At 37.4% G+C, this 26,805-nt stretch overlaps 2 protein-coding genes across 7 annotated transcripts in view; both read right to left on the bottom strand.

Annotated features, from left to right (window-relative positions):
* Positions 1-16,431, bottom strand: part of TAL2 (TAL bHLH transcription factor 2) — a 35,950-nt gene extending 19,519 nt beyond the window's left edge. The window contains exon 1 of one of the 2 annotated variants that reach the window (XM_079927081.1): positions 16,405-16,431. The gene's annotated coding sequence lies outside the window, so the exon portion shown is untranslated. Of the gene's footprint in view, positions 1-6,938; positions 6,955-16,404 lie in introns of those variants that run through there. The other variant, XM_079927082.1, reaches the window with a different exon arrangement.
* Positions 1-26,805, bottom strand: part of FKTN (fukutin) — an 89,156-nt gene that overhangs the window by 5,100 nt on the left and 57,251 nt on the right. For 2 of the 5 annotated variants that reach the window (XM_079927075.1, XR_013829119.1), the window contains exon 10: positions 16,405-16,502. In XM_079927075.1, the coding sequence (XP_079783201.1) occupies positions 16,405-16,502 (98 nt within the window). Of the gene's footprint in view, positions 1-6,938; positions 7,049-15,245; positions 16,503-26,805 lie in introns of those variants that run through there. The other 3 variants (XM_079927073.1, XM_079927072.1, XM_079927074.1) reach the window with 2 other exon arrangements.

Here is a 26,805-nt window from a genome sequence, read left to right as displayed (position 1 = left end):
GTTTTTGTGTCAGTACCATACTGTCTTGATTACTGTAGCTTTGTAGTATACTCTGAAGTCAGGGAGCCTGATTTCTCCAACTCCGTTTTTCTTTTTCAAGACTGATTTGGCTATTCGGGGTCGTTTGTGTTTCCATACAAATTGTGAAATTTTTTGTTCTAGTCTGTGAAAAATGACAGTGGTAATTTGATAGGGATTGCATTGAATCTGTAGATTGCTTTGGGTAGTATAGTCATTTTCACAATGTGGATTCTTCCAATTCAAGAATATGGTATATCTCTCCATCTGTTTGTATCATCTTTAATTTCTTTGATCAGTGTCTTATAATTTTCTGCATACAGGACTTTGTCTCCTTAGGTAGGTATATTCCTAGATATTTTATTCTTTCTGTTGCAATGGTAAATGGGAGTGTTTTCTTAATTTCACTTTCACTTTCAGATTTTTCATCATTAGTGTATAAGAATGCAAGAGATTTCTGTGCATTAATTTTGTATCCTGCTACTTTACCAAATTCATTGATTAGCTTTAGTAGTTTTCTGGTAGCACTTTAGGATTCTGTATGTATAGTATCATGTCATCTGCAAACAGTGACAGCTTTACTTCTTCTTTTCCGATTTGGATTCCTTTTATTTCTTTTTCTTCTCTGACTGCTATGGCGAAAACTTCCAAAACTATGTTGAATAATAGTGGTGAGAGTGGGAAACCTTGTCTTGTTCCTGATCTTAGTGGAAATGGTTTCAGTTTTTCACCATTGAGAACGATGTTGGCTGCAGGTTTATCATATATGGCCTTTATTATATTGAGGTAAGTTCCCCTATGCCTACTTTCTGGAGCATTTTTATCATAAATGGGTGTTGAATTTTGTCAAAAGCTTTCTCTGCATCTATTGAGATGATTATATAGTTTTTCTCCTTCAATTTGTTAATATGGTTTATCACACTGATTGATTTGCATATATTGAAGAATCTTTGCATTCCTGGGATAAACCCCACTTGATCATAGTGTATGATCCTTTTAATGTGCTGTTGGATTCTGTTTGCTAGTATTTTGTTGAGGATTTTTGCATCTGTGTTCATCAGTGATATTGGCCTATAGTTTTCTTTCTTTGTGACGTCTTTGTCTGGTTTTGGTATCAGGGTGATGGTGTCCTCATAGAATGAGTTTGGGAGTGTTCCTCTCTCTGCTATATTTTGGAAGAGTTTGAGAAGGATAGGTGTTAGCTCTTCTCTAAATGTTTGACAGAATTCACCTGTGAAGCCATCTGGAACTGGGCTTTTGTTTGTTGGAAGATTTTTAATCACGGTTTCAATTTCTGTGCCTGTGATTGATCTGTTCATATTTTCTATTTCTTCCTGGTTCAGTCTTGGAACATTGTGCATTTCTAAGAATTTGTCCATTTCTTCCAGGTTGTCCATTTTATTGGCATATATTGCTTGTAGTAATCTCTCATGATCCTTTGTATTTCTGCAGTGTCAGTTGTTACTTCTCCTTTTTCATTTCTAATTCTATTGATTTGAGTCTTCTCCCTTTTTTTCTTGATAAGTCTGGCTAATGGTTTATCAGTTTTGTCTATCTTCTCAAAGAACAAGCTTTTAGTTTTATTGATCTTTGCTATCGTTTCCCTCATTTCTTTTTCATTTATTTCTGTTCCTATCTTTATGATTTCTTTCCTTCTGCTACCTTTGGGGATTTTTTGTTCTTCTTTCTATAATTGCTTTAGGTGTAAGGTTAGCTTGTTTATTTGAGATGTTTCCTGTTTCTTAAGGTAGGATTGTATTGCTATAAACTTCCCTCTTAGAAGTGCTTTTGGTGCATCCCATAGGTTTTGGGTCATTGTGTCTCCATTGCCATTTGTTTCTAGGTATTTTTTTATTTCCTCTTCGATTTCTTCAGTGACCTCTTGGTTATTAAGTAGTGTATTGTTTAGCCACCATGTGTTTGTAGTTTATACAGATTTTTTCCTGTAATTGATATCTAGTCTCATAGCGTTGTGGTCAGAAAAGATAGTTGATACATTTCAATTTTCTTAAATTTACGAAGGCTTGATTTGTGACCCAAGTTATGATCTATCCTGGAGAATGTTCCATGAGCACTTGAGAAGAGTGTGTATTCTGCTGTTTTTGGATGGAATGTCCTTTAAATATCAATTAAGTCCATCTTGTTTAATGTATCATTTAAACTTGTATTTCCTTATTTATTTTCATTTTGGATGATCTGTCCATTGGTGAAAGTGGGGTGTTAAAGTCCCTCACTATGATTGTGTTATTGTCGATTTCCCCTTTTATGGCTGTTAGCATTCGCCTTATGTATTGAGGTGCTCCTATGTTGGGTGTATAAATATTTACAATTGTTATACCTTCTTCTTGGACTGATCCCTTGATCATTATGTAGTTCCCTTCTTTTTCTCTTGTAATAGTCTTTGTTATTTCTTTTTTTTTTTTTTTTTTTTTTTTTTTTGCGGTACGCGGGCCTCTCACTGTTGTGGCCTCTCCCGTTGCAAAGCACAGGCTCTGGACGTGCAGGCCCAGTTGCAAAGCACAGGCTCTGGACGTGCAGGCCCAGTGGCCATGGCTCACAGGCCCAGCCGCTCCATGGCATGTGGGATCTTCCCAGACCGGGACACAAACCTGTGTCCCCTGCATCGGCAGGCGGACTCTCAACCACTGCGCCACCAGGGAAGTCCTAGTCTTTGTTTTAAAGTCTATTTTGTCTGATATGAGAATTGCTACTCCAGCTTTCTTTTGATTTCCATTTGCATGGAATATCTTTTTCCATCCCCTCACTTTCAGTCTGTATGTGTCCCTAGGTCAGAAGTGCGTCTCTTGTAGACAGCATATATACAGATCTTGTTTTAGTATCTATTCAGCCAGTCTATGTCTTTTGGTTGGAGTATTTAATCCATTTATGTTTAAGGTAATTATCGATATGTATATTCCTATTACCATTTTCTTAATTGTTTCGGGTTTGTTACTGTAGGTCTTTTCCTTCTTTTGTGTTTCCTGCCTAGAGAAGTTCCTTTAGCATTTGCTGTAAAGCTGGTTTGGTGGTACTGAATTGTCTTAGCTTTTGCTTGTCTGTAAACCTTTTATTTCTCCATCAAATCAGAATGAGATCCTTGCTGGGTAGAGTAATCTTCGTTGTAGGTTTTTCTCCTTCATCACTTTAAATATGTCCTGCCAGTCCCTTCTGGTTTGCAGAGTTTCTGCTGAAAGATCAGCTATTAACCTTTTGGGGATTCCCTTGTGTGTTACTTGCTGTTTTTCCCTTGCTGCTTTTAATATTTTTTCTTTGTATTTAATTTTTGATAGTTTGATTAATATGTGTCTTGGTGTCTTTCTCCTTGGATTTGTCCTGTATGGGACTGTCTGCACTTCCTGGACCTGATTGACTATTTCCTTTCCTATATTAGGGAAGTTTTCAACTATAATCTCTTGAAATATTTTCTCAGACCCTTTCTTTTTCTCTTCCTCTTCTGGGACCCCTATAATTCGAATGTTGGTGCGTTTAATGTTGTCCCAGAGGTCTCTGAGACTGTCCTCAATTCTTTTCATTCTTTTTTCTTTATTCTGCTCTCTGGTAGTTATTTCCACTATTTTATATTCCAGGTCACTTATCTGTTCTTCTGCCTCAGTTATTCTTCTATTGATCCCGTCTAGAGAATTTTTAATTTCATTTAGTGTGTTGTTCATCACTGTTCGTTTGCTCTTTAGTTCTTCTAGGTCCTTGTTAAACGTTTCTTGTATTTTCTCCATTGTTTTTCCAAGATTTTGGATCATCTTTACTATCATTATTCTGAATTCTTTTTCAGGTAGACTGCCTATTTCCTCTTCATTTGTTAGGTCTGGTGGGTTTTTGCCTTACTCCTTCATCTGCTGTGTGTTTCTCTGTCTTCTCATTTTGCTTAAGTTACTGTGTTTGGGGTCTCCTTTTTGCAGGCTGCAGGTTCGTAGTTCCCTTTGTTTTTGCTGTCTGCCCACAGTGGCTAAGGGTGGTTCAGTGGGTTGTGTAGACTTCCTGGTGGAGGGGACTAGGTCCTGTGTTCTGGTGGATGAGGCCAGATCTTGTCTTTCTGATGGGCAGGTCCACGTCTGGTGGTGTGTTTTGGGGTGTCTGTGGCCTTATTATGATTTTAGGCAGCCTCTCTGCTAATGAATGGGGTTGTGTTCCTGTCTTGCTAGTTGTTTGGTATAGGGTGCCGACCACTGTAGCTTGCTGGTCATTGAGTGGAGCTGGGTCTTGGCGTTGAGATGGAGATCTCTGGGAGATTTTTGCCATTTGATATTACGTGGAGCTGGGAGGTGTCTTGCGGACCAGTGTCCTGAAGTTGGCTCTCCTACCTCAGAGGCACAGCCCTGACGCCTGGCTTTTGGGAGGTCTGAGGTTTTCTTCCAGCATTCAGTAGGAGTTGTTCCACGTGTAGATGTATTTCTGATGTATTTGTGGGGAGAAAGGTGATCTCCACATCTTACTCTTCTGCTGTCTTGAAGCCGTATCCAAGTGTTATGTTTTAATCCTACCATCTGTCTCCCCAAAGGACAGGCCTTGTACCTGTGCCCTTGAGGCCACTCTCACTTCTCATCACCAGTCTTCAGGACAGGGCCCTCTCACCAGGAATACTCTGAAATACAGAAAGGCTCTTATCTTACAGAAATATTACTAGGGATTATTAGGAAAATAGAAGTTCAGAGATTAATGCCAAAGGTTGAAATAAAAGTAAAGATAATAATATTAATAGCTATCATTTATTGAACTTCTACTCTGTACTAAGCAATATACCAGGGTTCCTATAATTCTTATAATAACTCTTATGGGCAGGTATTAATTTTAGCCTCATTAGTTGAAAAAAAAATTGGAACTCAGAAGTTAAATAACCAGCCTGAGATCACAAAGCTAGGTAGTGACACCCCTGGATCTGAGTCTAGATCTCTACAACTCCAAAGCTCTTGCTGGTCCCATCAAATCCTCTGGCCCTGCATTGTCTAGTATGCTAGCTACTAGCTATATGATGCTACTTAATTTAATTAAAATCAAAGTAAACAGTGGAGAAAAGACAGCCTCTTCAATAAGTGGTGCTGGGAAAACTGGACAGCATGTAAAAGAATGAAATTCGAACACTACTTAACACCATATACAAAAATAAACTCAAAATGGATTAAAGGGGCTTCCCTGGTGGCGCAGTGGTTGAGAGTCTGCCTGCCGAGGCAGGGGATACGGGTCCGTGCCCCAGTCCAGGAAGATCTCACATGCTGTGGAGCGGTTGGGCCCGTGAGCCATGGCCACTGAGCCTGCGCGTCCGGGGCCTGTGTTCCGCAACGGGAGAGGCCACAACAGTGAGAGGCCCGCGTACCGCAAAAAAAAAAAAAAAAAAAGATTAAAGACCTAAATGTAAGGCCAGACACTGTAAAACTCTTAGAGGAAAACATAGGCAGAACACCGCATGACATAAATCACAGCAAGATCCTTTTTCACCCCCCTCCTAGAGAAATAGAAATAAAAACAAATGGGACCTAATGAACCTGAAAATCTTTTACACAGTGAAAGAAACCATAAACAATACAAAAAGACAACCCTCATAATGGGAGAAAATATTTGCAAACAAAGCAACTGACAAAGGATTAATCTCCAAAATATACAAGCAGCTCATGCAGCTCAATATCAAAAAAACAAAAAACCCAATCCAAAAATGGGCAGAAGACCTAAACAGACATTTATCCAAACAAGATATACAGATTGCCAACAAACACATGAAAGGATGCTCAACATCACTAATCATTAGAGAAATGCAAATCAAAAACCCAGCAAGGTATCACCTCACACTGGTCAGAATGGCCATTATCAAAACCTTTATAAGCAGTAAATGCTGAAGAGGGTGTAGAGAAAAGGGAACCCTCCTGCACTGTTGGTGGGAATGTCAATTGATACAGTCACTATGGAGAACAGTATGGAGGTTCCTTAAAAAACTAAAAATAGAACTACCATATGACCCAGCAGTCCCACTGCTGGGCATATACCCTGCAAAAACCATAATTCAAAAAGAGTCATGTACTACAATGTTCATTGCAGCTCCATTTACAATAGCCAGGACATGGAAACAACCTAAGTGTCCATCAACAGATGAATGGATAAAGAAGATGTGGCACATATATACAATGGAATATTACTCAGCCATAAAAAGGAATGAAACTGAGTTATTTGTAGTGAGGTGGATGGACCTAGAGACTGTCACATAGAGTGAAGTAAGTCAGAAAGAGAAAAACAAATACCATATGTTAACACATACATATGGAATCTAAAAAAAAAAAAAAGAAAGAAATGGTCAGAAGAACCTAGGGGCAAGATGGGAATAAAGATGCAGACCTACTAGAGAATGGACTTGAGGATACGGGGAGAGGGAAGGGTAAGCTGGGACAAAGTGAGAGAGTGGCATGGACATATATACACTACCAAACATAAAATAGATCGCTAGTGGGAAGCAGCTGCATAGCACACGGAGATCAGTTCGGTGCTTTGTGACCACCTATAGGGGTGGGATACGGAGGTGGGGAAGGAGGGAGACGCAAGAGGGAAGAGATATGGGGACATATGTATATGTATAACTGATTCAGTTTGTTATAAAGCAGAAACTGACACACCATTGTAAAGCAATTATACTCTAATAAAGATGTTTAAAAAAAATCAAAGTAAACATTTAGTTCCCCATTTGCACTTGCCACATTTCAAGTGCTCAAGATCACATGTGGCTCGTGGCTACTGTCTTGGACAGTGCAGGCAGAGTCATTTCTAGTATCAGAGAATGCTCTGTTTGACAGCACTGTTGTAGATATTCTCTGGTCTTCCACTAGGATATAGGGGAAACCTGGTTCCTAGCAAATTGTGACCGCATGACATGAGGAGAGGACAGCTTCTTAAAAGCTAAGCCTTTTGCTTTGTGAGCTCACCCTTCAGTTTTTCTAAGCAGGATCTGGCTGGATTAAACAGTTGCACAGTTTAGGCTCCAAAACAAACTCATACACACTCCAACTATGCGATGACCGTTCTTCTAAGACACCTGAAAGACATTTGGTGGTAATACATTTTCAGAAAATTAGTCAACCAGTCACCTTTCCTGCAGTATTCTCTAGAAAATATTCTCCAAAGTATTGAGACTAACTAGAAAAAAAAAAAGAATTTAAATTAAAAAAAACTGGCGATAAATATGAAATTAGTTAAAGTTAGAGACCTAAGAACAATGACACCGGCTGCTAAAGGGCTTTTGCTGATAAATATTCTTGGGGAAAAGTCAACTATAAAGGACACAAAAGAACGCAAAAATAAATTTTAAAGAGGGTTATTAAATTTACAGAGTAAATCAATACAGAATTGGAGGAGAAAAAGAGAAAAACAAAACAAAAAGCTAAAAATCTGTCTTCCAAAGACTGAGACAAGATTATTCCTTTTAATTTTATTATGAAGAGTGTTACATATTATGAACGTTTATAAAATGTTTAAGGACACTCTAGTAAAATCATAGTCAAAAAATGGTGCAAAGAACACATTTAAAAAGAAACCATAAGAGAGACAACTACAGTATTTGGTGTTTTCACTATTTAAAATTTTAGCCATCCTAATAGCTGTGCAGTGATATCTCGCTGTGGTTGTAATTTGCATTTCCCTGATGGTTAACAATGTTGAACATTTTTTTTAAGTTTATTAGTTATCAGTACTGTAGTCCTCTATCTTTACTTCTCTATCATTGACAACTTTAACTTCTTCCAGAAAATGTTTTTACACTTACCACCTTTACTTAGAAGTTTATATATAGTTTTGGTATTTGTTACAGGGGGACTAGTAAGGGAAACTTTATTAAAGAGGAACTGGGAAGATACCAATTTAGATTAGAAATAAAAGGAGTAGGGAATTCCCTGGCAGCCCAGTGGTTAGATTCTGTGCTTTCACTGCTGGGGCTCGGGTTCAATCCCTGGTTGGGGAACTAAGATCCCACAAGCTGCATGGCATGGCCCCCCCCCAAAAAAAAAGAAAAGGAAAAGAAGAGTAGTAGTAATTTTCAGTAAATGTGCACATTTTCACAAAATTTCTAGAAAATGATTTATTAAGGAAGAGGAATATGCTGAAATTCAGCAGATTTTGTATTTTTGTGTCCAAGGAAAAAAAATAAGATCCCAAAACACAAAGTATGATGTGGCAGAGCTGACACCAGCTGAACACCTGTAAGCTCATACCAGTGACAACACAGAAAATGGTTTCTAATTATTAGCTGAGCAAGATCTGGTTTATTAATATTTACTTCAGGAAGATCACATGATGTGTTCATGGGAGAAATTATGACAAAGAAAAATTGTAACTTCTTCCCCTTCCCCATTTTATTGAGATATAACTGACATATCACATTGTATAAGTTTAAGGTGTACAACGATGATTTGATATATGTACATATGGTGAAATGATTACCACCATAAGTCAACATCCATTACCTCAGTTAGAAATTTTTGTTTTCTTGTGATGAGAACTTTTAAGATCTACTCTCTTAGCAGCTTTCAAATATACAATATAGTATTGCTAACTACAGTTATCATGCTGTACATTACATCCCCAGAACTTACTTATATCTGGAAGTTTGTATTTTTTGACCACTTTCAACTAATTACCCCAGCCCCTACCCCCTGCTTCTGGCAACCACCAATCTGTTCTCTGAGTTTGTTTGTTTATTAGAGTCTACATATGCAATCATACAGCATGTCTTTTTCTGACTTTTTTTCCTTAACATAATGACCTCAAGGTCCACCTATGTTGTCACAAATGGCAGGACTTCCTCTTTCTTGTGGCTGAATAATATTCCATACTATATATACATCACATCTTCTCATCCATTCATCTGTTGATAGACACTTAGGTTATTTCCATACCTTGGCTATTGTAAATAAAGCTGCAGTGAACAGGGGGTGCAGATATTCCTTCAGGATAGTAATGTCATTTCCTTCGAATATATATCCAGAAGTGGAATTGCTGGATCGTATCGTTCTATTTTTAATTTTTTGAGGAAACTCCAAACTGTTTTCCAGAGTGGCTGTACCAGTTTACAGTCCCACCAACAGTATACAAGGTTTTCTTTTCTCCACATCCTCACATGCCCTTGTTAGCTCTTGTCTTCTTTGACAATAGCCATTCTAACAGGTGTAAGGTGATATCTATCTCACTGTGGTTTTGATCTCCATCTTCCTGATGATTAGTGATGTTGAGCAATTTTTCATGTATCTGTTAGCCATTAGAATTTCTTCTTTAGAAAAATGTTTCAGTTCCTTTGCCCACTTTAAAAATTGGATGTTTTTTTGCTATTGAGTTGTATGAGTTCCTTATATATTTTGGATATTAACCCCTTATTATACATATGATTTGTAAATATTTATTTCCAACTCATAGGTTGCCTTTCATTTTCTTGTTTTCTGCTCAGAAGCTTTTTGGTTTGATGTAGTCCCACTTGTTTAGTTTTGTTTTTGTTGACTATGCTTTTGGTGTCATATCACTGACAAGACCAATGTCAAGGAACTTTTTCCCTATGTGTTCTTCTAGGAGTTCATGGTTTCAGGTCTCAAATCTAGGTTTTCAATCCATGTTGAGTTAATTTTGACTGGTGTGATATAGGGATCTAGTTTCATTCTTTTGCATGTGATTATCCAAATTTTCCCAGCCCCACTTATTTAAGAGACTATATTTTCTCTATTGAGTATTCTTGGCTCCTCTGTCAAATATTAGTTGATTGTATATGCATGGGTTTATTTCTGGGCTCTCAATTCTATTCCATTGGTCTATGTGTCTTTTTAAATGCCAGTACCATACTGTTTTGATTACTACAGCATTGTATATGGTAATAATATAGCTTGAAATCAGGAAGTGTGATGCTTCCAGCTTTTTTCTTCTTTCCCAGGATTGCTTTGGCTATTGCTTTTGGCTATTTGGCTAACGATGCTGAACATCTTTTTAATGTGCTTATTTGCCATCTGTATAGCCTCTCCAGTGAAATGTCTGTTCATATCTCTTGCTCATTTTCTAAGCGAATTTTTAAAAAAATGTTGAGTGTTTTCTTTAATACATTCTAGATACTAGTCTTCTTTCAGATATGTAACTTGCAAATATTTCCTACTAGTCTGTAGCTTGACTTTTCATCCTCTACTTGTAAGCTTTTGCAAAGCAGCAGTTTTCAATTTTGATGACGTACAATTTATCAATTTCTCCTTTTACTGATTGTGCTTTTGGTATGAAGTCTAAGAAAGAACTCTTTGTCTAGCCCTAGATCATAAAAATTTTCTATTTTTCCCCTTAGAGTTTCATTGTTTAATATTTTACATTTAAGTACATGATACATTTTGAGTTCATTTTTATATAAAGTATGAGGTTTTTTGGTTTTTTTTTTTGCCTATGGCTGTCCAATTGCTCTCGTACCAATTGTTCAAAAGACTATCCTTCCTCCATTGAATTGCTTTTGCACTTTTGTCAAAAATCAGTTGAGCATATTTGTATGCCAATCTCTAGGTTCTTTTTTTCTGTTCCATTGATCTATGTGTCTATGCCTCTACCAATACCATTCTGCCTTGATTGCTGCATTAGTTTGCTAGGGCTGCCTAACGTAGTATGACAGACCAGATGGCTTAAAACAACTTTCTTTTCTCACAGTTCTGGAGGCTAGAAGTCCAAGATCAAGGTGTTGGCAGAACTGGTTTCTTCTGAGGGCCTCTTTCCTTGGCTTGTAGATGGCCATCTTCTCCCTAAATCTTCACTTGATCGTCCCTCTGTGTTTGTCTGCATCTTAATCTCTTCTTATAAGGATACCAATCATATTGGATTAGGGTCCACCCATACAACCTATCTCACCTTAATTTAGAAGTACTGTACTGGTGGCAAGATTACTATTTTACTAGATTGCTTATGAATGTTAGTGGCTATTATTTCTACTGCAAGCTGCAAAAATAAACACAAAATATCTCAAGTGATTAGAAAAATTTTATTCATCGTCCCAAACTGGATTATATATTACAAATTCTGATCAAAATAATAATATTAAAGGCATTTTCAGTAGTACCACAAACTATCTGTACCTGAAGATAAAGTCAAAGTAAACTGGTAAGCATACACTGAAATTTACTCATGTTTAAAATATCACTTTGTTTAGAAAATTCACAAACACGTTTTCTGGTTATGATGAGGGATACATAAATAGCTACATATGATTTTCATTTAACAAACACATGAACTACTCCCCATGCTCTGAATGAGTCATAAGTCTGCATACTCTTGTAATTTTCTTAATGGTACATGAGACAGTAGTTTATTGTTTTATAGAACAAAATACAGCACTTCTAATTCTCCTCATACTGCCTTTCAACTCCACTGTGAGAGCTGTGCATAAGAACACAGCAGCTTGGGTGGCTCATGGGTTCCGACATAATCTCTGCATTGGTTGGGTTGGAGGAAGGCAAGGAAGGCATTCTAAAATATAAGTTCTGAGAATATAGAAACAGATTTCTCATAGAAAAATGTATACTTGTCTACTTTAGAACAGGTACCGTACAAAAAGCATCACTATTGAATTGGTCTGTTTGACTTATGAACTATAATTAGGATTTCAGTCTGATGTGGAGCAGCTTAAAATAGTATCACATACCCTGTTGATTCTTGCCTAGTTGAGACAGAAACACAAATGTGGGGGAAGAAGGTAGAAAAGAGTATTTTCAATTCCCGTTTATTAATACTGACATAAGCATTCATCAGCACAGATAATTAAGTGAAACTAAGTATTCCAAATTCTTTCCCTCTCCAAATCATGGCTTATATCTGATTTTGGCTGGCAGAGATTTACTAACAAGAAGGTGAGGGTTCACCTCCATGAAAAGCTAGAATACTGAAACAGAAGTCCAGGGCAGACCAGGCACCAAATCTAGGGAGGTACGGAGAGTGACCTGCTTGGGACCCGGGAACTAGGTAGCATATGGGGATAGCATGAGGAGACCCTAGAGGACAACAGCTTCACCAATAAAATGAAAATATTTGTTCTATTTAGAGAAGGAGGCAACTTGGTCATGTCTCTGAATTCATCAACCATACAATTTGTCCTTTAATGCCTTGTTATAATGAAATGATTTTTTTTCCCCTAAGCAAATTCAGTCATGCAACCTTCTGAGTAAGGTTTGTGTCCTACCAGTTTCTTTAATCCCATTTGAAGAATAATTAGAAAAAGGATTTGGAAACAAGAAATGGAACATTTCTTGAGTATTACCTAATTCTAGGCCTGATACTAAGCACTTTATATTTCATTTAATCCTAACTAAAACCCCTTAGAAGTATTCTTCATTTTGCCAATTCACTCATGTGGAAACTGAGGCTAAGAGGTCCCCACCATAAATCCCACACAATGAAGCTGGGATTCAAACTCAGGCCTAATTCAAAACTTTGTGCCCTTTTATGCTAACATGGCACTTTCCCTAAGTGACATGTTAGAGGTGACTTAGCCCGGGTCTTAGTGACAAGAGCAGGAGGAAAGAGAAGTAGCTGCTGGGGCATTTCTTCAGAGAAATCCTTTTGAATGGTCAAGAAATAGAGTTTTTCCCGTGCTTTAAAGTTGTTACAAATGATGGCTATGTTTTAGAAGGTGGGAATGTGGTACTTTCTCTGACCGTGTTTTGAGGGGAAGTTTCCCCAGGGGATTTATAATACTAAGAATGAAGGAACTGTTCATTTTTCAGAAGGTGAAACTAGGGGGAGACTTAGAAACATCTGCAGCCTTAGGCTTGTGACACTGGGTAAGGGTTTATTGGAGTGTGGGAATTCATTCCAAGTGTGTTTCCCAGATGCAGCTCTGGTCCCCAGTCTACCCCTGCTTTCCTGTGTAACACCTTGCTGTCCTATGTGCCGTTTGAAGCTTTGTAGCCTGTAAGGCTAGAAACAATGGTTTAGGGTCACAAAAAAAAAGAGAGAAATGAGCATAATCTATTCTCAATTTCTTGGATCCTCCATAAGAGACTATCAGTAAAGAGGAAGAGGAGGGAATCTTCAGAAATGGGCACTTACTAGATTGGTGCTAATGGTTTCCTGGGGAAGTAGAGAGGTAAGCAGAAATGGGACACATCGTGAGCCTAAGGGAATCAGGTACTCCTGGATATTAAAAATATAATGACCAAAGGCTGATGCCTCCAGATATGAACTATTTCACCTTTTGGAGATAAGGCATGTTTTAGATAAAGGTATGAAGACAGTGTAAGCATTTTGGACAAAACACTCTTCCTTCGTCACCTCAGACTCTAAATTTGAGCAGAAAGATATTAAGTGGGTGATGGCAAAAACATCCTGAAAACTTCTCCGTCAAGCATGTCAAGCAGGGCTAAAGATGTTGTGCTGTGATCAGTGAAACAGGCATGTGCTGGGAGTCATGGCACCCTTAGAGCCTCAACTCTTTCTTGCTCAAATCACTCCTTTCTGTGCTTATTTATTTAGCTATACGATAAAAGGGTTAGAATGAGTGTTGCAGTGAGGGCCCCTCTGGCCCTTAAGACTCAAGAGCAAGATGATTTTCACTTGAGTGTTAACTTGTCTGGGGGAATGGTGGCACACATTCTGCCACCTAGTGGTCATATTTCAGGGTTTGCCCCACTGCCCAGCTTCTCAGGGATGCTCAATTTGGAGAACTGAGGTTTTATTCCAGGATCCAGATGTCAGCAGCTGCAGCAGAGGAGAGAGGGACAAGTGCTCCCTGCTTAGAGAAGGACTGAGTGGTCACCTGGTTGTCAAGTGAGAGGTTGTCAGTCTTGACTCTCAGGACCTCTCTGGGGACATCCATGGGTGCTAAACAAGTTAATATAAGAGGTTTTCTCCTGGTAAGCCAGGCAAACTGTACCTGGAAGTGGACAGGTTAGGAGAATTATTATTGGAATACTCAGGTGAGGAAAGAAAAGTGATCTGATAAGGTGTTGATGGTAGATCCAAGGTCTCTGGACACTCAGCAGAGTGCAACAATTAAGAAGTATAGGATGAAGTGTAGCTGAATCTGTAACAGAGCAAGCCTGGCCTTCAGAGTTTGGGGAAGGGCTTTCATTCTCCCAAGTTAGGGTAGGACCCAATGTCTGAACTCTGTGAAACCAGAAGGCAGTCAAAAAAGGTATTCTAGCAGCCAGTGGTCTACAGAGGGATGTATATGGAACCTCTGTCCACGCGGCCAAGTTAGCTTAGATATTTGAATGCTTCAAGACCTTGAACTCCAGGGACAGATAAAAAGAAATAACCTAAACAGGGGGTGGGTAAGACGCCCCCTGGCAAACAGTGGGAGTCCCAATTTGAAATGGGCAGAAATGTGTAGTGTATGCACTTTTAGACGCTAAGTACGAGCAAATGGTCCTCAATAAACAGGGTGGATTTTGCCCGGGAACACTATTATTACCTGTTACAGTTTTTCAACCATAAAAAAAAAATTAGGTTCAACTATTTAGAATTTGGGTATGATTTCCATGGGCTGATTTTCTAGCAAAAAGAAAGCTGATTACAATGGCCTGTCATTTGGGGACAAGTTTACTGGTAATCTATAAAGGTTACCTGAAAACCTAAATTATGTTAGGTTTTTATAAGAAGACCCAGTGACTATGCACTGAAAGCTCATCCTAAGAGAGGAAGGTCATTGCTTACCATTTATCAAAAAAAAGTTTTTGCTGTTTTTAAAATTTGGAGTGGGGTGGTTGTAGCTTGTAGGTTTCCCCAACTTTGTTTTAGGAAAACTATCAGCCCATTCTCTCAGACCTTCTGGTTTCCATTTCTGACATTCCTATTATTCTCTAGTTTTCACGAAAATCTGCCAATCTGGTCCAGAAAGTAGTCCTAAGCAACCTACATAAAATGTAAGACTTAGCTTCCTATCCTGGGCAAAGAAAAAGATAGCAATGCTCTGTGCCTAATATCCCTTTACCTGTCACTTACAATGCATAATTAAAGTGACTCGTGAAGAGATAGGGAGACACAGCCATCCCAGTCCACTCAGGGACATATCTTGAGGGGAAAAAGGAAACTGGAGGGTTTCAGAGTGGGTGCTACTTTACAAAGTAGGGATGTCTGAGTTCTTGCCCCATTGATATTCAATAGATAGGACAACTAGGAACCAATACAAACTTTGCAAATACTATGATCTGGGGTGGGAAACAGCTGCCAGGTTTGCCACTTATCTGTATTTCGGAGTCCTGATGTAGTGCTGGAAGAGGAGAGTGAACAGGCAGGTTTACAAACCATGGAAATTGGTTTATAGGCTATAAGTGAAAGATATGGAACTATGATTGATGAATGAATACACTGAGGAATACCTTTAGAAAAAGTGGAGGTATTGCTATTAACACTTTAGGGTTAACATTAGAATTGGAGTACAAGGGTTATAAACTCAGAAAATATTAAATGACCATGAATTGCTCATAGTTTACCTATTGATTGAGAATGAAGTAAGGAAAATATGTTTTATGAAATCACCACCCTTTCAATATCATGTCTGGTAGCATGGTCTCACTTGAGTGATTTGTCAAACAAGTATTATCAGGTCAGTGAAAATATTCTCACAATGGCTGGAAATTTAAGCATCACACAAGCATAAGCTTTCTTTTCACTTCAGATATGAAAATAGAAGGTGTATGGAAATTTACGTACCTTTGACAAGGCTAGAAATAAGCTGTCATTCTCTTATATAATGCTCTGTGCTCTAAATCAATTCCACATCAGGGTGCTTGTAACAGGAATCTGCTAGCATCTTTTCTTGATGTCACCTAAAGTCTGATCACTTGAATATTAACTCAGCCTCCACACCTTAAAAGTAGCCCTAACATACAAGCTTACACAGGTTATTGTTTTTACTAGTATATCCTTCCTTAGCTGCACCTGGTAAGCCCATCTTCCAAAATGTTAATTATTTAACATTTTGAAAGCACTTACAGAGCATTTCATATTCTATATAAGCTCTTCAAAGGGTGAGGGTGTTTCCCTCAAAGGAAAACTGGGGTGCTTACCAAAGGTAGGGGGAAAGAGGCAGGCATCTGTCTCACTCATCTCTGCTTCTCCACTGTAACCTAGCATTGTACCTGGTACATGGAGACTTTAATAAATGTAAAATGAGAGAATTAAATCAGTTGGCTCAGGAGTTAGGACTCTCTCTGTATCTTCAAACTTGTCATTTTTCTTTGGCTCCTACTTATGTTTGACAACTAGACACGTATCTTTTTAAACAGTCATCTCCCTTTTGTGCAGGAGGGGAATTCCACCATTTCAACCTACTGTGTCAGTACAACTGGATAACCTCATCCCACTCAGAAATGGGCCAGACTCCATTGGGCTGCACATTGTGGGGAGAGCGTTTCCAGTCCCATGTCCTCACAGGAACCTTCCAGGTCTTACCATAGTTGGCTTCGATGTACTCGATGGTTTCACAGGGCACACGAACCTTCATGTCTACAAACTCGGTCCAGCACAGTGTAAACTTGGGAAACAGGTATCTGTGGCAAAACAGGCAATGTGGAGAGGCGTTAGGCTCCAACAGCAGAAGTTTTAGCTAAAGAACCCACAACTAGTGTACTCTTGGCTAAAGGACAGTCCTCTTCCACTAAATAGCTTTGGGGATAGACACAGGGGACCTTTTGCTGTTTCTGACTGTCCAATATCTCTTTCTTCTTCTAATGGCAATAGCACCCCAGTTTATCTCCCCTATTCCCAGTCCATATGGGTCAGGAGGGGCTGACCTGACCCCTAGGCCCCAGAGATGGGTAAAAAAGACTCAGGCCTAACCAGAAAATTATAGTGATTGGGTCAGGGATGGAAATTTACACAAATTAGGCAAATGAAAATCAGCCTTGGAATTTCTTTTGGAACTATCAGGGGAAGAAGTGTTCTTCTGCTGAGGTTTCTAAGCTGTAGGATGGAAACTGAGCACTGCTAGTGGCCATCTTTGCTGTTAGCAGGGAGAGCCGGTCTGAGAATGAAGTCAAAGCAAAAAGTTGTCAAAAGATGGAGGAAAATGATAGAGGTCAGAAAACCCTGGGGAAGTGCTTGGATTTGGTTGTGGCCATTCCTTAAATACTGATAAATATATAAATATTCTTTTTGACTACATTTCTAATACTTGGAATTCGTAGTACATGGAGGGAGGCACATAGCAGTGAGAGAGGAAACAAAACCCTCCTAGTTAGCCAGAGAACCTGAATCAATCCTGGCAATGTATGACATTCTCCAGCAATAGCATCATAAATGCTTGTGTGTTTGTGAGAGGACATGTTAATTCCTGTCTCCTGGGTTTCACTGTGGTCCCAGATGGCTTTTGATGACCTTAGATAGCTGAAGGAGAAATTCCCAGGATCAGTCAGGATATTTCTCAAACTCCTTTCCTAACTCGCACAGTAATAAGAATTTCATACCACAATACGTGAACATGGTAAGACCCACTATATGTTGGCTTTTTGAGCAAAGCTTCACACCCCACCCCCTCCTCAGATGCAGGAATAGAGATCTAATGCTTGGATCTACTGTACTTCAACAATACTTCTCTTAAAGGAAACAGTTATACAAACCACCTTCTTCCTGCTCTGCCTTTTATTTTGTCACCTCCCCTTTTTAATTTCTGTTCTCAGCCTCAAACTTACTTCTTTCTTGCTTATTTTTAATAGGTTACACATCATTAAATCTCCATCAAATCCAAACTGCTACTAAAAGAACCTAACTAAAGAAAACCAAAATAAGCATCACATGTGTAAGGTGAATCTTCTTTTCCTTCACAGCATGGATTTTCCAGGGAAACAGAGCAAGCACAACTCCAAGATGCTCTCCCAGGCTCCTCCCTTGCTTCCATCCCTCACGTGAACCCACCTTTTTGTTTTTTTGGCCTTTCTTTCTTTTTTTCATCTCAAATGTAAAAGAATATCTCTAAGCTAGCCCACTAGTTATAATGAATTTAACTCAACTTATAGCAGAATTATTTCAATTAGTAAGTTTCAGAAATTATACTAAAAAAACCCCATGTTTCTTAAAGGTACTTTGGATTAGTAAATGAAATTCTATATATTACAAAGGAAAGTTAAAACTAGCAGGTTCGTTAGATTTAAGTTCATATTTTAATGCTATATTCTGTGTTGTTGCTTTCTGAGAAACGTTTCTTCTCTTCACAACATGGCAAGAACCTTCAGTAATGAGATTTAAAGTGGCAATAGCAGAGATTAAAGAAATTTAAAATATCAGAGGATTAAAGAAAAAAGGAACAGAGAAAAACCAGATGTCAAAGAGTAATCAGATTACAGAAATGGGATCTAACTGGGATGTTCTCCAAGGAAAGGTCAGTTCTCAGATATTTTGCTTTTGAATATTATTTTACCACCAGATGAACATAAAGCCACAGATGGAAATGAGAGGCTGAACATTTCTAAAGAAAGCAACAAGTCCCTTCTACACAAACCAATAGGTGCTGGCAGTTAACAGACAATACCAGCTGGCTTCTGTGAAAAGAAGGCCACAGCAAACCTCAAAGCTGAGGGAGAAATAGGATACAGCACAGCTCCACCATCTGCTGGTCCCAATTTTACTCCGCACACTCATATTCATGGACTTGCTTATTTTGTCGTGAGACATATCCATCCATCATCAGCCTCCACCCTCCCCGATCAAGATGCTGGTCAGCAGAATGTCCACCTGTCCCATCCTATCAAGTTGACACACTGAAGCTGAAATGAGGCAGAAATCATGGTCCATCTAGTAACATAGGCCAAGAAATGTCCCTCTTAAATATAATCCTCTACAGTCTCATCAAAGAGATGAAAGAAAGAAAAACCGTAAGTCCAGGATGATACAATGGATGAGAATACTACAAATTTTATAAAAGCTTTTATAAAATGAAACGTTCAAAGCTTTCATTGAACAATGAAAGATTTATGAACAAAAACAAAACAGTTAAAATATATAAGCAATCTTAAAATTACTCAAAGACAATTTAACTCAAATGTTAATTTTTGTTCCTAAATAAAAACATCCCTAAACTATCTTTGTGCTTTTATTTTCACCAAATAATTTTCAAGCCTTTCAGCAAAAAGAAAATTCCAGCTTCCTAGGAGAAGAGGGAAGATAAACAATAAAATGTGAAAACTGATTGTAAAACGGGATTGTGGAGAGGAAAAGGGGGGGTGAGTGACTCAGAACAGCACATGCCATGTACCCTGTCCAGGTTACTAGTAAATAATGACTAAGACTATAATTAGAGTCAATGTTACCTTAGCTTTTAAAGCCCACATTAAGTTCTCCTAAGTAGTTTGTACTTTAAAGCTCTGAGATAGGATCCAAAATGTGAACAGATTTAAATTCAGACTAAACAACCCCAAATCAGAATATAAATTCAAGGGATCTTATCACACACACACAAAATCCTTCCATTCATTTTCTAGTTCATACCACTTTTACTTCTTTTTATTTTTGCAAAAAGCAGTAGTTAGAATTAAGAGTTAGTTGGAGAAGACCATTTTTTCCCTCACAGACATCCTTAAAATCTGTAAAACTACTTATTGGTGGTTGGATAAAGTAATTTCATCAGTTTAACTGTACCACCTAAAAACATAATTGCTAAATGAAAAGCGCTGTTTTTACTGTTAATTAGTTAGCTAGGCTAAGTGAGAGAGAGACATCATCAATGACAACTGAATCTGACCTTTTTAAACATAAGTTTGCATTAAACTCTAGAGTTGGAGCAGCAGAGCTTTTTTAAACAAGAATTTCCTGCAAAACAACACAATAATTTATTCTCATTACCAATTTTGTCTCTTCTTTTAACTCTTAATTTCTTTTTCTTGTGTTATTCCAGTGCCTAAGCCCTCCAGCACACTGCTTAATTAAAGCAGGGACAGCATGCATTCTTATGTTTTTTCCTGATTTTAACAGAAAGGCTTCTGAAGTTTTACCATTAAATACGATTGCTCACTCTAGATTTTTGGCATATTCCCTTTATTAGGTTAAAAAAATTTCAGATCCCCTTTAGTCCAAGTTTACTAAAAGGCCTTTTGCTGTTGTTGTTAATTATGAAATGTATCAAAAGTTTTTAATGTCATCTATTGAAACAATCACGTACTTTTTTCTCCCTTTAATCTTTCAAGTGTTGAGAATTACACTAATACACACACATACTACAAAATTCTATTCATTTGTTTTTCATTCAGGATATCTTCATTTGTGTTCACTAAGACAGTAATTTCCCTTAAAATTTTTTTTTTGGTACTGTCCGAGTCCAGTTTTGCTATCAGTCATAAAATGAATTGCTTAAAGCAGTTTTCTTTTTTTTCCCCCAAAATAAGGGAATAATCTATCCTGTGAAGGCATGGTAAAACTTTCCTGTAAACTTTCTAGGTCTTTTAGTAGGGGAAAAAAGGGGAAAGGAGGATTTGTGATTAGTAATTCAATTTCTTTAATAAGTTATTTAGAACTTCTTGAGTTAAAATTTTGTCATTTTCACATTTTCTCTAATATCGCATTTTAGACTGTTGTCTTAGTTGTCCATAGCATTTTCTTTTGAGTCAGTGTAACACAGTTGTTTTGGATCAATCTTGCTAGATGTCTACTTAGTTTACTACTTTTATAATTTGTTATCTTAAGAACTAGCATTTGGATTTGTTCATCTTTGAGAGTTTTTCTTTCTTTTTCTTCTTTTTTTGGCAGAGCCACATGTCTTGCAGGATCTAAGTTCCCCCACTCAGGATCGAACCCAGGCCCTTGGCAGCAAAAGCACGGAGTCCTAACCACTGGACTGCCAGGGAATTCCCATGATACTGTTTGTTTTTTATTTTATTAATTTCTTGTCTTGGTTTCCTTCCTTCACTTTCCTTAGACTGACTGTGCTGTTCTTTTCATCTCTTCAGTTGGTAGCTTAATTTTTTCAAACCTATTCTTTCATACTTGTTTTTTTTTTTCTCCTAGTCTCAGACCTTCCCAAGGGACATGGGATGGAGTGACTAAATGCACTCAGCTTGTGCCCCACTGATGGGCTTCCCTCCGCCCTACTTTTTAGACGATGGGGTGGGGGGTGTGGGTGAGTCTGAATTAGATTACGAGGCCCCCATACGGGGTACCTCACAACAGCCATTGAAATACTTATTGTTTTAAAGGCTACAAGTTTACCTCTATCCTCTTAACTGCATCCTATTTGAATCCTAAAACTTTTGTAATTTCCACTATGATCTCCTTTTTAATTCATTAGTTATTAAAGAGGGCATTTTAAAGCTTCCACACTTTTTAAAGATGTCTTTTAATTCTTGATTTCTAATTCAATTCCACTGTGGTCATACAATGCCATCTACTGAAATAATCAGAGTTTTTTTTTTCCCTTTAATCTGTTAATGTGGAGAATTACACTCATACACACACACCTCACAAGAATTTTATTAATGCTTTCAAATGTATTGAGATTGCCTTCATGTTGTAGTACATGATCAACTTTTATAAATGCTCCATTTATAGTGGATAAGAAAGTACATGCAGCATTTGCTGGATGAATACTTTCATATATATATATAAATAATACTTTTATATATATATATATATATATATATATGTCAAATAGATCAAGCCTGTTGATTTTGTCCATATCTTGCATATTTTTACTAGTTTCTTCTTTGCTTGACCCAGCAGTTTTTAAAATAAAAGTATACCAAAATCTCCCACCAAAATTGTGACATGTCAAATATTCATCAGAATTTCATCAGTTTTCGATTTATATATTTCAAGACTATATTGTTAGAGTCATAAAGGTCATGAATACTATTTCTTCTTGGTGAGCTGTTCCTTTGTAAAATTATGTAGTGGGCCTTTTAATCCTTTAACAGTCTCCCCCACCACAACCCAATAAAATTCTATTTTGTCTGATAGTAAAATTACAGTAGAATTTTCTTTGGCTAATAATATTGGGGTATATTTTTTCTATTCCTGTAATTTTCAACCTTCCCATGTGATTTTGCTTCAGGTGTGCCTCTTCCAAGTATTTTATAGTTAAATGTTGTTTTCTATCTCATTTGATACTGTTTATCTTTTTGTAGGTTAGCTTAATCTGTGAATATTTATTGCAATAAATTATGTATTTGGACATATTTTGAACTCTAGAGCCAGACTATCTGGCTCAAATCCTGGCTTCACCAATTACTGTCGTGTGTGACCTTGGTCAATGTTTTTGCGCCTTAACCTCATGTATAAAATGAGGGTACTAGCAGTACCTCAGAGAGATGTTAGCATAGAATGAAAAATATTATAAATGTAAAGTGCTCAGAATAGTATCTAACACACATAGTAAGTGCTATAACAATGCTGACTAGTTTTATGATTATTTTTACATGTTTTCAGTTTACCATACTTTTTCTTTGCTCTACCTTTCCTACTTTCATTTAGAATGATAAAGGTTTATAAATTATCTTTTGTTCTGCTTGTTTGGAAGTTATAAATAATATTTCTATCCAGTAGTGATTACTGTTTGTAATATTTACTGTTTATTTTTTCAAGAAACATATTTCATTACAACATTTTCTAATAAAGACTTAATGTATACAGAATCTCTATCCTCTTCCTAAACATGGGACTTAGTATACTTTATTCCTTGAACACTTAACAAATCGCCTCCTCCTCAACTTATTTTTGACACGTCTTTTTTTTTGGTAAACAGGTAATGGCTAACAAATGTACTGACATATTTTATCCATTTGTGTGTCCACCATTTTTTCACATATATCATATCTTCCTTCTGTGTTCTTTAATACAGTTTTAAGTGTGGATCTGTGAGACATAAATTTTCTTAGTCTTTGTACATATGCAAATGCTTTTATCTTGACCTCCCTCTTGAGGATTAGTTTTAATTGTACGTAACATTCTTAGTTGACAGTTATTTCTCCTCAGCTTTTGGAAGATGTTACTCCATTATCTTCTGTCCTCTATTGTAGCCAAGGTATATTTGCTGTTCCTTTATGAGCAATCTATTTTCTCTGGTAGCCTATAAAATTTTTTTGGTTTTGGTATTACTGTTTCCTTAAGAAGTATCTAGATGTAGATTTATTATTTATCCTGCTTGCCTGTCTTTAATTTGGAAATTCTCTTTATATACTCCTTCTTCATCGTTTACTTCATTCTCTTTAGCTCAGCTATGCCTTTTAGACATTATTCATCAGTGATTTGTGTTTGGAGCAAAGGGAATATGGCAAGGTGAGGAATTATTGTGCCACATTAATTATATGTCATCAGCATCAATTTTGCCCATAGTTTTCTAAGCATTTCTAAGAAATCAACTCTTTGTTTTCTTTTCTTTTTTTTTTTTGGTACGCAGGCCTCTCACTGTTGTGGCCTATCCCGTTGCGGAGCACAGGCTCCGGACGCGCAGGCTCAACAGCCATGGCTCACGGGCCCAGCCGCTCCACAGCACGTGGGATCTTCCCGGACCGGGGCACAAACCCGTGTCCCCTGCATCGGCAGGCGGACTCTCAACCACTGCGCCACCAGGGAAGCCCCTCTTTGTTTTCTTTTGTTTTTGATTTTTTTTTTTTTTTTTTTTGGCCGCCCCATGTGGCTTGCAGGGTCTTAGTTGCCGGACCAGAGATTGAACCTGGACCCCCTGCAGTGGAAGCGTGGAGTCCTAACCACTGGATCTTCCCTAAAAACCAACACTTGAAAACCAAAGTTACAGCATGCTGACTAGTATTTTTTTAACCATCTCTTCCACTAAACCTCTCACAATCCTACCACTGATTATACAGAAGCAAAGGGGTAATAGAGGAATGGCTAACACTTTTCAGAGACGGGACTGGAATATAGTCTCTCTGAGGTCTTTGTAGATCCCATATGCCAATCCTGTCCCAAACTTCTAACATATAATCAGTATACATATAGCATATACATGTTTTGTAAGATAAAATTCTACCCATTGAACCTTGTTTTTCTGCTGACTTCCACTGTAAGTTGAGTGATTCCATCTATCGTATTGACAAACTCTCCTATGCAATCGCCATAGGACAGAACTAGTGAAGTAGAAGAAATTTATATCACCAATGAGTAGACAAATTAAAGCTTGTATGGATAGTTATCATTTAACACCTGAATGCACATACTTAATGACCATATCAAAGACTACTCATTTAAAGCATGCACAAGACTTTTCTTTAAGGCCAGAGGGAAAAACCTCAAGGCATTTTTATTTCTACTGCGTAACTTCCAAAAACTATATCTATAGCTCATCAACAAGTAATTAGACTCCAGCTGTGCTTGCTTTGTCTCAGACAATTTTTATAGGATTCCTTTTTGGATATAATAGATAATGAAAAAAGGAGATTAAATTACGATTTCAAATTTCATACTAAATACAAAAGGCTTCGTTTATTTTGATCTCAGATTATCTAATTTGTCCAAGCAGATGCAAACGGCTCCAAGTTTATCACTGCAATTAGGTCTGCCTTGATCAAATTCATGGCTTCTGGTCCCAGATATCCTTCTGTTTCTACTTGTGATCTTGAGCTCTTTTCTCTTAGTATCAATTTTCTAAGTCACAGAATTTTTTTCTCTTTCAAACTCTTAAATCAGTTTTTCAAGCTGCAATTTACACATAATGAAATGCACCCATTTTGAGTTTTGATAGGTGCATATACCTGGGTAACCACTAAAATCAAGATACAGAACATTTCTACCACCCTGCTTCCCAAAGCTCCCTGTGCTTTTTGGCAGGCATGCAGTCAGTCCACCCTGGCCCCTGGTGATCAATGACCTTTTCACATTCTTGATTGGTTTTGCCTGTTTTACAATTTCAAATAAATGCAGTTACATAGTACCTACTCTTCCTATTTGAATTCTTCCACGTAACATAACTTTTGGAAATTTACCCACGTTATTGCATATATTAGTAGTTGGTTCCTCTCTGTTGCTAAGTAGAATTCCACTGTTTGAACATACCATAATTTGTTTATTTGGTCACCAAAAGATGGGCATTTGGGTTGTTTCCATTTTTTGGCTACCATGAATAAAACTGCTGTGAACATTTGTGTAGAAGTCATTTAGTGAAAATTTGCTTTTATTTCTCTCAGAATACTACCATATAGAATCTCTTACAGAATTATATCCAAACAACAAAACATACCGCAGTCTTAAAAAACCAAATTTACTTCATATAAGTGAAAGGCCCACTATTTATTCATTCTGAGGTAGTCTCCTCTTAAAAAAACAAATAAAGCTCACTATACAAAGAACTGCCACTTCTATATATTGTATAAGAATACAATTACCATATAACATGCATTCAATGTTCTTCCCTCCATGGTTTGGAGGTGTTACTAAGGAGACCTAAGACATAATCTAAATGTTGTAAAATATGAAGGTATAAACAAAGTAGGAAATATAACATCATTTTTAGAAAAGCTAATGTTTTAAATGCACTCATTTAAAGAAATTATTCAAATTTGCCTTTTAGCTTCACAGCTGTAAGTACTTAAAAGACAAATGTGTTTTTTGAGAGCTAGAACTATGGAAGCATAGTATCAATCTATGGAGCGAGAGAGTCTATGAGTGGGGATTCAACAACCAACACCAGTCTTTAACTTCTTTTGAAGCAGTGACTGAAAACAACTGGGGTGACTTAACTTTATGGCTTTGATTCTCCAAAGGTGCTCCGTTGGATCAAGTCATCAATCTGGTGTCACCCTTTCATCTTAACGAAACACTGTAAACTGTGCTTAAGAGGAACTGGTTTTAATTTCAAGTAGGGTTCAGGTCTCACTCAGCCTGACAGATTTATCAGGACTGATTCTACCTATAACTCAGAAAGGACAGAAAAATCAGCAGAAGTACCCAAATACAGCATAAAAGAGGTAAAGGGAAAAGAAAAATCTATGGAAATTCAGAGGAAGGGGAGATTATTTCCATTTAGAGGTACTGAGGAGCAACCTCAAAATGGAGGCAACTCAATGGCAGATGCCCTCGAATGGCAGAACTGGGACATGAGATGACGTCTAATAAATAACCTGGCACTACTAGTGACACACTTAAAATCGTGGACTGAAATCAAGTTTTGAAAGGCTGGGGTCTAAATACACTGTGGTGTCTAGGATTTGATCCTAGAGCAGAGAAAGGACATTAGATAAACTGGTGAAGTACAGATAATATTTAGAGTTTAGTTAACTGTAATGCACCGAGGCTGGTCTCTTGGTTTTGACAAATGTACCACAGTAACAATACATTAACATTAGGGGAAACTGGGTGACTGTATCCAGAAACTCATCTGTATTATCTTCTGTGAATCTAAAATTATCACAAAACTAGAAATTTATTTTTAAAAAATAGGGGGGAAAAAGGCAGGTAAAATAAAGCAAGCTGACAAAGATGACTGAGGAGACCTGTACAGCTGCAAAGAGACTTAAGGAGTCAAAGGAAAAACAAGACACTGAGCAGTAAAATCTTGTACTTTTATCAGAACATTGACCAATTACTCCTCTTTTTCTCAAATAGCACAATCAAGCAATAATAATAATTCCAGTTCTGGGAATCTATTCAAAGAAACAACCCCTAATAAAGCTTTCACTTTATATATAAAGATGTTCACAGAATTTTTTAATAATAAAAAAATGGGAATAATCTAAATAGAATAATAGTTATATAAACCTATTATTAGACCTTTCTCCATATTCCTCCTAAGTCTCCCTAAGAAACTTCTCTATTTTTTATGCCACACTTCCTTGTCGCTGCTTCTAGATAGTTGATTTGTATCACAACTATACATGACACCTATTTAAATCACACCCTGCTGACAGAGTACTTTAA

This window comes from Stenella coeruleoalba, assembly GCF_951394435.1.
Source record: "Stenella coeruleoalba genome assembly, chromosome: 7".
In the NCBI taxonomy this organism is placed as follows: domain Eukaryota; kingdom Metazoa; phylum Chordata; class Mammalia; order Artiodactyla; family Delphinidae; genus Stenella; species Stenella coeruleoalba.
Note: the sequence above shows the minus strand (reverse complement) of the source record. Positions and strands in the feature narration are given on the sequence as shown.